This window comes from Lithobates pipiens, unplaced genomic scaffold (genome assembly GCF_037356315.1).
Source record: "Lithobates pipiens isolate NorthernLeopardFrog02 unplaced genomic scaffold, aLitPip1_a1.2 Scaffold_1, whole genome shotgun sequence".
NCBI lineage: Eukaryota > Metazoa > Chordata > Amphibia > Anura > Ranidae > Lithobates > Lithobates pipiens.
The window spans coordinates 124366430-124378856 of record NW_027507685.1 but is presented as its reverse complement, the minus strand read 5'-3'; the positions used below and the strand labels follow the sequence as shown (position 1 = coordinate 124378856).

General features: G+C 46.9%; 1 protein-coding gene across 1 annotated transcript; it reads right to left on the bottom strand.

Moving 5' to 3' along the window:
• Positions 1-8760: 8760 nt before the first annotated feature.
• LOC143988359 (C-signal-like) lies at positions 8761-9537 on the bottom strand. Its single transcript, XM_077487877.1, has one exon. The coding sequence runs from the start codon at positions 9535-9537 to the stop codon at positions 8761-8763; it is 777 nt and encodes a 258-aa protein (XP_077344003.1).
• Between the last annotated feature and the right edge of the window lie 2890 nt (positions 9538-12427).

Below are 12427 nucleotides of genomic sequence, written 5' to 3'. Positions count from 1 at the left end.
CATGGCTCGAAGTATGACTGGAGGATCCGTGATACTTGGAATTGGTCGATTTTGACCTGGAAGGGCTACCAGAAATTGCATGATTAGCGAATATGCACTCTTTTTTCTCTCCTTCATACCTACCATGAATGCTGGCACCTCTTACCTCATATGATGAGGATGGTCTGCTTAGGCAGTGGCTTCCATGAAAACAGTGCACCAGAAGACAGTATCTAGAAAGCATACCGTATAGGATTGCACAAGTAGTCACATACATAAAAAGATCACTTATTAACACAAGCAAAAGAGATGTAGACTTACCTGAGACTGAGGGCAGCAAAAACGCCAAGAAAAATCCTTTTGTAATATGCCTGTATAACCATCAGCAAAAAATTCTCTCCTCCGTCGCGCCGGAAATGACATCACCGCACATATGCAGTAGTGCTGTGTAGTCCCGGGCGCTATCTTGGGGAAGGGCAAAAGTTCCAGTAGTATGACCTCACTTCTCCCAGCACCTGTGCAGAGAGCTGATGAGGACACTGCAGCCATCTTGGAGACACACCTTGCCTGTGGAACTATAGAGCCCAGCAGAACTTTAAAACACACAAAAATGAAAGGAAATGAAACACTTACAGGAGTGGAGACAGGTAGGATGCCACTGCGATTTTTTTAAGCTTCTTTAAAGCTTGTATGTGCCAGAAATCCTTGCCCTTGAGACCACCAGAGTGGGACTCTCTCCATAAAGACTCCTTTAGAGGCTGAACAGGAGAGTCTTCCAGCCAGGAGAGGCTAAACTGGTGGGGCAAATACGGTAAGGGTGCAGAGTCTTGTCTTTCGGATGAGGAAAAAAAAGAGAATGAAGTGGGTTACCTCTCCTTCAAATTTATAGCTAACCAATCCTGTCAGATTGTGGGGGTGGAGTCACAACTCAGTGTGTGCTGCCATGATGCGTCAGGAAAAGAGGATTGCTTTGAGTTGGATTAACTCTTTGTGGCAAGACTGGGCTCAAATAATAGGAAATCTTATACTCTACATTATGACATAAAAAAAAAAACAAAAAAAAAAAAAAGGTTTCAGTGGCATAAGTTGAATACAACATTTCAATGATTTACATTCACCATATATGTTTTGTTTTTTAAGGGGGCAGCGCTATACTTTTTGGTTATTCTGATCCATCATCAACAAGCAACTATCATAAGTCATCATCCACCACCAACCAACACCGACCGCCACCTACCACATTCCATCACATACCAGCATCCACCACCAACAAACATCCATTACAATCCAGAATATAGCACTAATTAGTAGCTACTACCAACCAGCATCCATTACAAAGCAGCACTTATTACTAACCAGCATACATTACAAAAACCACCATCAACCATCATTATTACCACCTATCATTCACCAGCAACCAGCATCCACCTCCATCTAGCACTTACCACCAGCCCGCACTCATTACCAAGCAGCATCTAGCACCAACTAGCCCCCAACACCAACCAACCAGCATTCACCAGCGACCAGCCTAATTTTCTCTAAAAAATCAGCCCACCCAAACCTCATTTGCGTCTGATATTCCCTTACCTTAAGAAACTTCCTGTGTAGATCATCAAAAAAGTGACAGAACACATATATATCTTTCTGTGGTTTCTTTTTTAATTGTAGCGCGCTGTGTGTTTTTTTTCTATTTAAAATTCCTAAAACCACAGTTGGGTTTTAGGGTCAATTATACCAAATTATGGTTTCAGTATCAGTCTAGCTGGATTCTGCTTGGCCACAGGTGTTTCTGTCACCACTGGCAAGTGTGAGAACGCAGTTTAGCTGGATGTATTGAGTGCCAGTCTTTCTTGGAACCAGCCCAGTGGGAGTGTCATCTTGCTGTGCATTCTGGGAGAGGGTACTTAAGGTATTGACATCATGTGCTTCTGGGTTCTGGTCCAGAAGATCTTTCTGTCTGTTTGGTCCTGGTCTTCCTGACCAGCCCCCATGGCCCTCATGGCCTGGGGTGCGGATCCATCCAATTCCGAGTCTCGGGGCTGGCTAGCTCGAGGCAAAGTAACTGAAAAGAGAATTCAAAGGTGGTCTGGCGCCGTCTCATCTGTGGAGAGGCCCAGCAACGTTGTTCAAGTATTCTACATGTAAGTCTGTGGCAGAGACTTTGCTTTACTTAAACAGTCTATCGGCTGCTAGGCCTAGTGAGAGGAGGTCTATCCGGTAGCTGTGAGAATCCAGTTGTGAGCGGTAATTCTCTGGATTTCTATAGTGAGAGACTTCCTATCTTTTGCAGTTCCAAGAGTACCTGAACTTCCTACCCAACCCTCTATCCTTTATTGAGAGCCTGTTCTGTCTACTTGTTGTCAAATATCCCAAAAGTGGATCCAGTGTCAGTTTCTGCAGTTCTTTGGGCCATCTACCTCGGGAAACCCCTAGATGTACACAAGGTCAAGAAGGTAACGGTAAGCCCAATAAAACCAACCGCTCCTTCGGGGGGTCAGTGCTACACGTGGGGGTGTCGTCTGGGATATTTACCGTTACCTCTCGCAACGAAAGGAAAAAAAGAGAACTGTACATGTGGTAACTACAGGATAGAGGGTTACATTTTTTTGGACTGCGCCATTTCTGTGAAAAATTACTGACATCCACTGTTGGCGTATAAACTGTGGGCGGAGTTGGAAAAAGCCTGCAAGTTGCGTGACCAGAGGAGCCAGTGGGAGGAGCTTTGCCTGATTTTTTTCTCTACACGAGGCACCGCGTGAGAGTGTCGTAGGAGAGAGCGGAGGGAGGTTGTATTTTATTGCGGAAGCAAAAGAAGAAAAAATGGTACAAGTTCCGGGAATGTCGTCCACCATGGGACCCAGGATGCCTCCTGTGGGAACCCCTACGAGTGTGAAACTCCCTGGGACTGTGTTGACAGATACGGGGATTCACCTGGCACCTCAGGGGCATTTTATCCTGTATACATCGGGAGACATTGAGGCCTTTGGGATACTTTGTGGCAAGTGTGAGGGACTGGTCACAAATCCCCGGCCTTTCATTCGCTGTCTCTGGTGTGGAGAGTATCTATTCAAGATGGAACAACCAATCGTGCCACTGAAGGTCTACCGCATGGACTGGGCCATGGGCATGGCCACTGAGGAGTCTGCTGTTTATACTCCTTTAGTGAGGCCTACCACCGCTACGATGTCTGTTGCTGTCAGCATCCCGGAGGGAGATGCTACTACTACTACTGCTACTGCCGGAGGAACTACTCCGGATGTTATGGACACTGCTTCATCCACCATTACCACAACTACCATGCCTGCATTGGAGAAAGTGGACATGTCAAGGTCTCCTGCGGCCGCAGTCGAGGACCATCTCAGAGTTCACCTGAACCGGATCGGAGGAGGGAGATCGTGCCGTGAGAAATCTGGGGCTATTGTGTTGGGCGGGACTGTGACAAATTACCTGCCAGCGGAGGAGTTCTGAGATTCAGAGCTAGACTCTCTGATGCTGGAGATGATGAACTTTTTGAGACAATGTCCCAGGCGATGCTTTGGGCCAACGCGGATGATGTTGCCGCAACATGCAGTATCTCCAGCTGGTTGACCCTAAATTTGGGGAGTGTATCGCCACGGATGGAAACCCCGATCACCATAGACTTTACTGTGCCTAAACCTGTGAATTTGCCTGTGCCAAAGAAAACCTCTTTTGCCCTGGTGGCGCAAGCAGGGGTCAAATCCTGGGGAAAACAGTGTGTGAACTCCCACCCAAGATCCACTCCCCCACCAAAAAAAAAAAAAAAAAGGTACGCTCATATGCATATATATTTCACAGAAAATACAGTACAACATTTATTGTAAAGTGCCAGTTTACAAAAACAAAATAAGTTAACTTGTCAAACAGAATAATCAACACAATGGGTGATGATCTTTCCCTCGCAGGGAATGTCTAACACAAATACACCCTGTTCCAAATTCAAATACAGCAAATTAGAAAATATCCCACAAACTGGAATAACATTGCCCTTGTCGTGCAAGATTATCGGCAACGGATCAAAAAACTCATGGATCGGATCATTCCTTGGATCAGAGTCACAGATTGGATAATTTTTCGGATCAGCAAATAATAATTGAATTTGCAAAAATCTGTGAAAATGTCACCACCATATAGTCCCCACTGCAATATACATCTCCCCCACTGTAATATGCATCTCCCCCACTGTAATATCCACGTCATCTCCCCCAATAATATTTTGGCTGAGCATGGATGGGTATGGCTGGGTATTAGCAGAATATGTATTGGCAGGGTAAGTATTGGCAGGGTATTGCAGAATGTTGGCAGGATAAGTATTGGCAGGGTATGTATTGCAGAGTATTGGTGGGGTATTGCAGAGTATTGGCAGAGTAAGTATTGCAGACTATTGGCAGGGTATGTATTGCAGAGTATTGGCAGGGTATTGCAGAGTATTGGCAGGGTATGGCCGATTATTGCTGGGTATTGCAGATTATTGGCAGGGCATTGCTGGGTATTGCAGGGTAAGTATTGCAGAGTCTTGTCAGAGTAAGTATTGGCAGGGTAAGTATTGCAGAGTAAGTATCGGCAGGGTATGTATTGCAGAGTATTGGCAGGGTATTGCAGAGTATTGGCAGGGTAAGTATTGCAGAGTAAGTATCGGCAGGGTATGTATTGCAGAGTATTGGCAGGGTATTGCAGAGTATTGGCAGGGTATGTATTGCAGAGTATTGGTGGGGTATTGCAGAGTATTGGCAGAGTAAGTATTGCAGAGTATTGGCAGAGTAAGTATTGCAGAGTATTGGCAGGGTATGTATTGCAGAGTATTGGCAGGGTATTGCAGAGTATTGGCAGGGTATGTATTGCAGAGTATTGGTGGGGTATTGCAGAGTATCGGTGGGGTATGTATTGCAGAGTATTGGCGGGGTATGTATTGCAGAGTATTGGCAGGGTATTGCAGAGTATTGGCACAGTATTGCAGAGTATTGGCACAGTATTGCAGAGTATTGATAGGGTATTGCAGAGTATTGGCAGGGTATTGCAGAGTATTGGCAGGGTATGTATTGCAGAGTATTGGCAGAGTATTGTAGAGTATTGGCAGGGTATGTATTGGCAGAGTATTGCAGAGTATTGGCAGAGTATTGGCAGGGTATTACAGAGTATTGGCACAGTATTGCAGAGTATTGGCAGGGTATTGCAGAGTATGTATTGCAGAGTATTGGCAGGGTATTGCAGAGTATTGATAGGGTATTGCAGAGTATTAGCAGGGTATTGCAGAGTATTGATAGGGTATTGCAGAGTATTGATAGGGTATTGCAGAGTATTGATAGGGTATTGCAGAGTATTGGCAGGGTATGTATTGGCAGGGTATTGCAGAGTATTGGCAGGGTATTGCAGAGTATTGATAGGGTATTGCAGAGTATTGGCAGGGTATGGCAGAGTATTGGCAGGGTATGGCAGGGTATGTATTGCAGAGTATTGGCAGGGTATTGCAGAGTATTGATAGGGTATTGCAGAGTATTGGCAGGGTATGGCAGAGTATTGGCAGGGTATGGCAGGGTATGTATTGCAGAGTATTGGCAGGGTATTGCAGAGTATTGGCAGAGTATTGCAGAGTATTGGTGGGGTATTGCAGAGTATTGGTGGGGTATTGCAGAGTATTGCAGAGTATTGGCAGGGCATGTATTGCAGAGTATTGGTGGGGTATGTATTGCAGAGTATTGGCAGGGTATGTATTGCAGAGTATTGGCAGGGTATTGCAGAGTATTGATAGGGTATTGCAGAGTATTGATAGGGTATTGCAGAGTATTGGCACAGTATTGCACAGTATTGATAGGGTATTGCAGAGTATTGGCAAGGTATGGCAGGGTATGTATTGCAGAGTATTGGCAGGGTATTGCAGAGTATTGGCAGGGTATTGCAGAGTATTGATAGGGTATTGCAGAGTATTGATAGGGTATTGCAGAGTATTGATAGGGTATTGCAGAGTATTGGCAGGGTATTGCAGAGTGAAACTTACACACTAGTTACTAACCTGGTATCCTCTTCCCTTCTGTTCTCGGGAGAGAAGTAAACCGGAAGCAATGCAGCGGCTGTGGCCCCAGAAGGCCAGGACTGTCTGGCACTGGGTAGAGGGGAGAGAGGGGACAGTCCGGATCCAAGCAGGCACGCAGCATGTCACGCTGCTCACTGACTCATGCCAGTGCGTGCCCACGTGTACTGCCGACGTCAAGTGACCGGTTGCTAGACGCGGAGCGGCCCCTGCCTAGCAACCAGTCACTCGGGCGGCCGAGGAGCTGCGGCGGACTACGCGCTGCATAGACTCAGCCCTCAGGCGGCTAATGGGAACGGCGTTCCCGCTGTGGAAATAGTATGGGAACGCCGTTCCCATGTGTTCCCGCAGGACTCGAGCCCTGTGCGCAAGTCCTCAAACTCTTGTGTGCCTAACGGGGATGGAAGTGCTAGAGCTCTGCCCAGACTCGCACGGTCCCAGCGGCCCCTTAACAAATGGGTGGCGACGGAGTATGAACTAGAATTTCCGTATGTGCCCAAGTAAATTATGGAGGTAATTGAGAAAAACCACGAGGAATGGTATGCTAACGATGTTTGGGACTACCTTAAAGTTCCAAAACCTTTCAGGAAGAAAGTGTTTGCACCGGACATGTATGAGCGTTTTACTGGCTGCCTCCAACACTGGAGCTATGGGAGGCATATTTACACGGACAAGGTCGTGATCTGCCGGGCAGGAAGAGACAATGTGGTCTATTTCATAACCACAGTAGATGTGCAGGGGAAAACATTGACTCTGCCAGACCCGAGGTTTTACTGGTAAAAGAGCTACCAGAACTGTTTTCTTGCTTCAGAAGTTTTTCTTTTTTCTTCCTTTTTACTTGAATACAAGGACTGTGGGGTAGTTATTTAGATGTTTAGGTTTCTAAAGAAGCTCCGTGTCAAGATCTTCCACGGACCACAGTACTTATCTCAAGGAAAGGACTAACACTTAATAACTTTCGCCACTAGGTGGTGTGGGTTTGCACAAAATGTTTAGTCTTTCTTGCTCGCTAGTTGTTTGATTTTTTTAAGTTTAGGAGAGTCTCATTATTTGTGAGCGAGACCCTGCCTTCTAAAGACATAGAAACAGTGTGTTTTGTTGTGTTTTTGTGTGTTTTATTTCCAGGAATCATCAAGAGCACCTATCAAGCTGCCGGAGAGTGGGTGGTATAGATAGTCAGGAATTGGGTTGTAGAACATGTAACCTGCCTGTGTAAATTGTTAAACATTTTACATTGTTGAATGTTTTTTTATTTTTCCTTTCCCTTCCTCTTTCTTACCCTAAAGTTCAGGTACTTAATTTTTCTAGGATTAGAAGTTTTTTTTTCTTTCTTTCCCAGACGATGAGGACATTGTCTAAATGGGAGAGGGGAGTATGTAGCGCTGGCTCCTGAAGAGTACGCGCTGTTTTTTTTTCTATTTAAAATTCCTAAAGCCACAGTTGGGTTTTTGGGTCAATTATTCCAAATTATGGTTTCAGTACCAGTCTAGCTGGATTGCACTGGGCTCTACTTGGCCACAGGTGTCGCTGTCATCACTGGCAAGTGTGAGAACGCAGTTTAGCTGGGCATATTGAGTGCCATTCTTTCTCGGAACCAGCCCAGTGGGAGTGTCATCTTGCTGTGCATTCTGGGAGAGGGTACTTAAGGTATTGACATCACGTACTTCTGGGTTCCAGTCCAGAAGATCTTTCTGTCTGTTTGGTCCTAGTCCTCCTGACCAGCCCCCATGGCCCTCATGGCCTGGGGTGCAGATCCATCCAATTCCAAATCTCGGGGCTGGCTAGTCCAAGGCAAAGTAACTGGAAGGAGGATTCAAAGGTGGTCTGGTGCCGTCTCATCTGTGGAGAGGCCCAGCAACTGGAGAAGCAACCAGGGGAGGACTCTTCGGGAGAAGGCCACGCTGAAGGCTGGCTTCTCAGAAAGAGCCTGAAGGTTCGGATGAAAGACACCAAGTGAATCTACATTCATACGGTATCACCGGACCGGCTGCAAGATACTGGTACCGTATGATATCGCTCTAAATTTACCTACATCCTTCAGTTACATTCAAGTCTGTGGCAGAGACTTTATTCACAAGTGTTCTACATTCAAGTCTGTGGCAGAGACTTTGTTCAGGTGTTCTATATTCAAGTCTGTGGCAGAGACTTTGTTCAAGTGTTCTACATGCAAGTCTGTGGTAGAGACTTTGCTTTACTTAAACACTCTATCGGCTGCTAGGCCTAGTGAGAGGAGGTCTATCCGGTAGCTGTGAGAATCCAGTTGTGAGCGGTAATTCTCTGGATTTCTATAGTGAGAGACTTCTTATCTTTTGCAGTTCCAAGAGTACCTGAACTTTCTACCCAACCCTCTATCCTTCATTGAGAGACTGTTCTGTCTACTTGTTGCCAAATAAATATCCCAAAAGTGAATCCAGTGTCAGTTTCTGCAGTTCTTTGGGCCATCTACCTTGGGAAACCCCTAGACATACACGAGGTCAAGAAGGTAACGGTAAGTCCAATAAAACCAGCCGCTCCTTCGGAGGTCAGTGCTACATAATGATTATGGACTAGCTGCAGTTTTCAACTTTAAAAAAAAAAATTTAATAATTTCACAAAAATGCTTCTGAAATTGTTGAGGTCTACATTCACAATTACATGAATCTGTAGTACAGATCATACAATTCCCATTGACTTTATCAGACATCTATCGCTGATAGACTAATGCTCCATGTTGTTTCTGAGGAGTCACCTCCAGCTCACCACGGTAAAGTCAGTCCCTTATAATCCAGGAACATTCCATTGTGTTTTTCTGTCAGGGTGTCAAACACTTTCATTATCCCCCCCCCCCCCCCCCCCACACTCTCATGCAGCTTCAAAGGAGCCTTTGCACCACCCATGTCAGTTTGGACCCAGCCAGGTTCGAATGCCACAGCAATAATCCCATCAGTTTTGTAGGCCTCAGCCTGACATCGTGTTAACATATTCAGCCCCGTCTTGCTGCAGCGGTATTCTATAAGAGCATCTGGATACAAATGTGTGGTGCTTTCTAAAGACCCTAAACTACTGGATGTGTGGATCACAGCAGCCTTGCTGCAGCTCATTACTTCTTTAGGATTTTCTTGTGCGGCTTTCTTCAGCAAGGGAGCAAATGTCTGAGTAACCAGCATTGGTCCTACCGTATTAGTTTCATAAACTCTCATCATGTCCTCTGCTGTAGTTTCATTAGCTGAGTGGAAGATGGCAATACCAGCATTATTGATCTGCAAGTTCAGTCCATGTCCTTTCAGGGTCTCCTTTACCGCACTGTAGGCATCTTCAATGCTGGCTTTGTCTGTTACATCCATCTTGACAATCACAAGGTTTGAGTGTTTGGAGGTCAATGACTTGAGTTCCTGAATGATTTCTGGATTCCGACACGCTGCAAAGACATGTTCTGGTGGATTCCGTTTGTTGACAAAAGTCTTCAATAACTCCAAGCCAATTCCACAGCTAGAACCAGTGACCAGAACACTGCAGATGATGAGGTTTGCCATTTTGTTTTCACAACAGTCCTATGTTTTTGCAATAAAGGCTGATAAGGAACTTTAGTTTTTGACAAGTAATCTTACTTAGAAAAATATTAACAAATGTTCAGATAGTGAAAACACACCTTAAGGAACTCTAAAGTTCGATTAAAGCCTGGCACACACTACAGTTTTTTTTTATGCAACCTCAGCTCAGGTCAGGTCATGCGAGGTTAGTACAGCAATCTCCCCCACTGAGCTGCAGTGTTCCCACCGGGGGACGGCCCCCCTCCAGAACACTCCGATCAGTGTTCTCTGCCACTGGCCGAAAGCGCTGATCGGGAGTCGGTCGGATGCTGGTTTTCCAGCATGCATGTCTGCCTGTGGCGGCCCAGCCATTAGGGGCACCTGGGCACTGCCCCCTCTATCCACGCCACCCCATATATGAATAGATAGATTCATTCATAGCATGAGCTCTATCCACAGCAGCTGTGGCCCCCTCCTATTCATGTGTCCGGCCATAGTCTTTAAAATAGGGCGGGCTTGTGGCGCAGAGCATTGCACCATGGTGTTACAACAGCAAATGAATATTCACTATTGAAACACTGATCCTCAATCTGACCAATCAGAAGCAGGTTTGAGACCATTTTCCAATTAGCCAAAAAGAGAAGAGTCCCAATTGGCCACCGAGGAGGAGGGAGGAAATGGAAACCGCTGCAATGAACATGGAGAGCAGGGGAAGGGAAGGCCACTGCCGCCGAGCAAGGGAAGCTGCCTGTGAAGCCTGGAAGAAGCGATGCCCACCATAGATTGGGTAGGTGCTGCAGACCCAACTGACGGTGGGGTGTCACTGTTTGCTGCCCCCCCCCCAAAAAAAAAAATTACTACTGGCCACCACTTCTGACAGAAGCTAGCCGAATGGCTGGCTTCTGTCAGACAGACCGACATACACACAGGCAGAATGTGGGCTGGTTTTTGTGTACCGGCAAATGTCTCCCGACATTCTGCCCGTGTGTATGGGGCTTTTCTCTGAGTAATTAGGCTTTGCTATTTATTTTTCTTGCCATTGTTATGTCTTTTCAATAAATGTTTGTTTGAGAACTTTACACTTTGTCAGATGTTCATGTAAAGCCAAGAAGTACAAAGGGCATCTGTAAACTTTAAGGAAGACTATAAGAGCCGGTTCACACAGGGGCGACTCAAATCCGACTTGAGGTTGCCCCTAATCGCCTCAGGTCGGACAACATGTAAAAATCAATGTAAGTGAATGAGAGCCGTCTTAATGCACATTACTGAAGTCGCTCCGACTTTAGAAAAGGTTCCTGTACTACTTCAATCCGACTTGTAGGCGACTGGTTACTGTTGATTTCAATGGAGGTCGCCTACAAGTCGGATCTCCGTCTATACGGAGGCGACTCTCATGAAATTATCAGCTCTCAAGAGGGAACTCCACGCCAAATTTATTTAAAAAATTGGCGTGGGTTCCCCCTCCGAGGCCCTTAGGTCTGGTATGGATTCTAAGGGGAACCCCCTACGCCGAAAAAACGGCGTGGGGGTCCCCCCCAGATCCATACCAGACCCTTATCCGAGCACGCTAACCGGCCGGCCAGGAAAGGGGGTGGGGACGAGCGAGCCACCCCCCTCCTGAGCCATACCAGGCCCCCCACCCCAAAGCACCTTGTCCCCATGTTGATGAGGACAAGGGCCTCTTCCCGACAACCCTGGCCGTTGGTTGTTGGGGTCTGCGGGCGGGGGGGTGATATCGGAATCCAGATCCCGGCCCCCACCCTATGTGAATGAATATGGGGTACAATGTACCCCTACCCATTTACCTGTGAAAAAAAATGTACAAATAAAAACACAACACACAAGGGTTAAAATAGTTTATTGCACTGCTCCGGGGGTCTTCCATCTTCGGGGGTATTCTCGCCGGACTCCTCCGCTATCTTCTGCTCTTTTGCTAGCTCTTTCACTAGGGGAGGAGCCCGGCTTTATTCTTCGCCGCCGCCCTCTTCTTCCGACTTCGGGGGTCTTGTCCCCTTCTTCGGTTCTTCTTGCCAGGCCAACGCGCCTTCTTCTAGCTCTTTTACAAGCGGTGGCCCGGTCTTCTGTCGCTGCTGCCGCTGTTGCCGTCTTCTGTTCTTCTCTTCCTCTCTTCAGGAGATGTTGCCTCATCGCTGTCTCCGCTCACTATGACAGAACACGCGGCATGCGGCGACTTATATAGGGACATCAACGGATGATGTCCCCGCCCATTATGATGTCACAGTCCCAGAGGATGCCGCGCGGCCCCCCCTTCCCCAAGGCACCCCCCATGTTGAAGGCACGCGGCCTAGTATTTCTCAGGAGGGGGGGGGGACGCTCGCTCGTCCGCACCCCCTTTCCAGGCAGGCCGGGTAGGATGCTAGGATAAGGGTCTGGTATGGATCTGGGGGGGACCCCCGTGCATTTTTTTCGGTGTAGGGGGTTCCCCTTAGAATCCATACCAGACCTAAGGGCCTGGTATGCTCTCGGAGGGGGGACCCATGCCATTTTTTTTTTAAATTTGGCGTGGAGTTCCCCCTTCAGAGCTCATTCTCTGATTGGCCACGGCAAAAGTCGCCTGGCCTGGGGCGACTTAAAGTCGTGTTGTAAGTCGCCCTAAGTCGTGCCCAAGTCGTGTTCAAGTCGTGTCCAAGTTGCCTCCAAAAGTCATGTTGAAAGTCATGTCGCCCCTGTGAGAACCGGCTCTAAGGTTTTTTTCACTAGGCTATATTATTATTATTTAGTAGCGAGAGCCAATTACCATAATTTATCAAACTGGAAGAAGATGTAAAGGATTTAATGTGATTTGAGAGGGAAGGTGATTTCTGTTGGGGGGTTGTGCTAGAGATGGGAAGAGACCTTTTGCTGTTAGGGGGGATTTTGGGGAAGAGGGGAG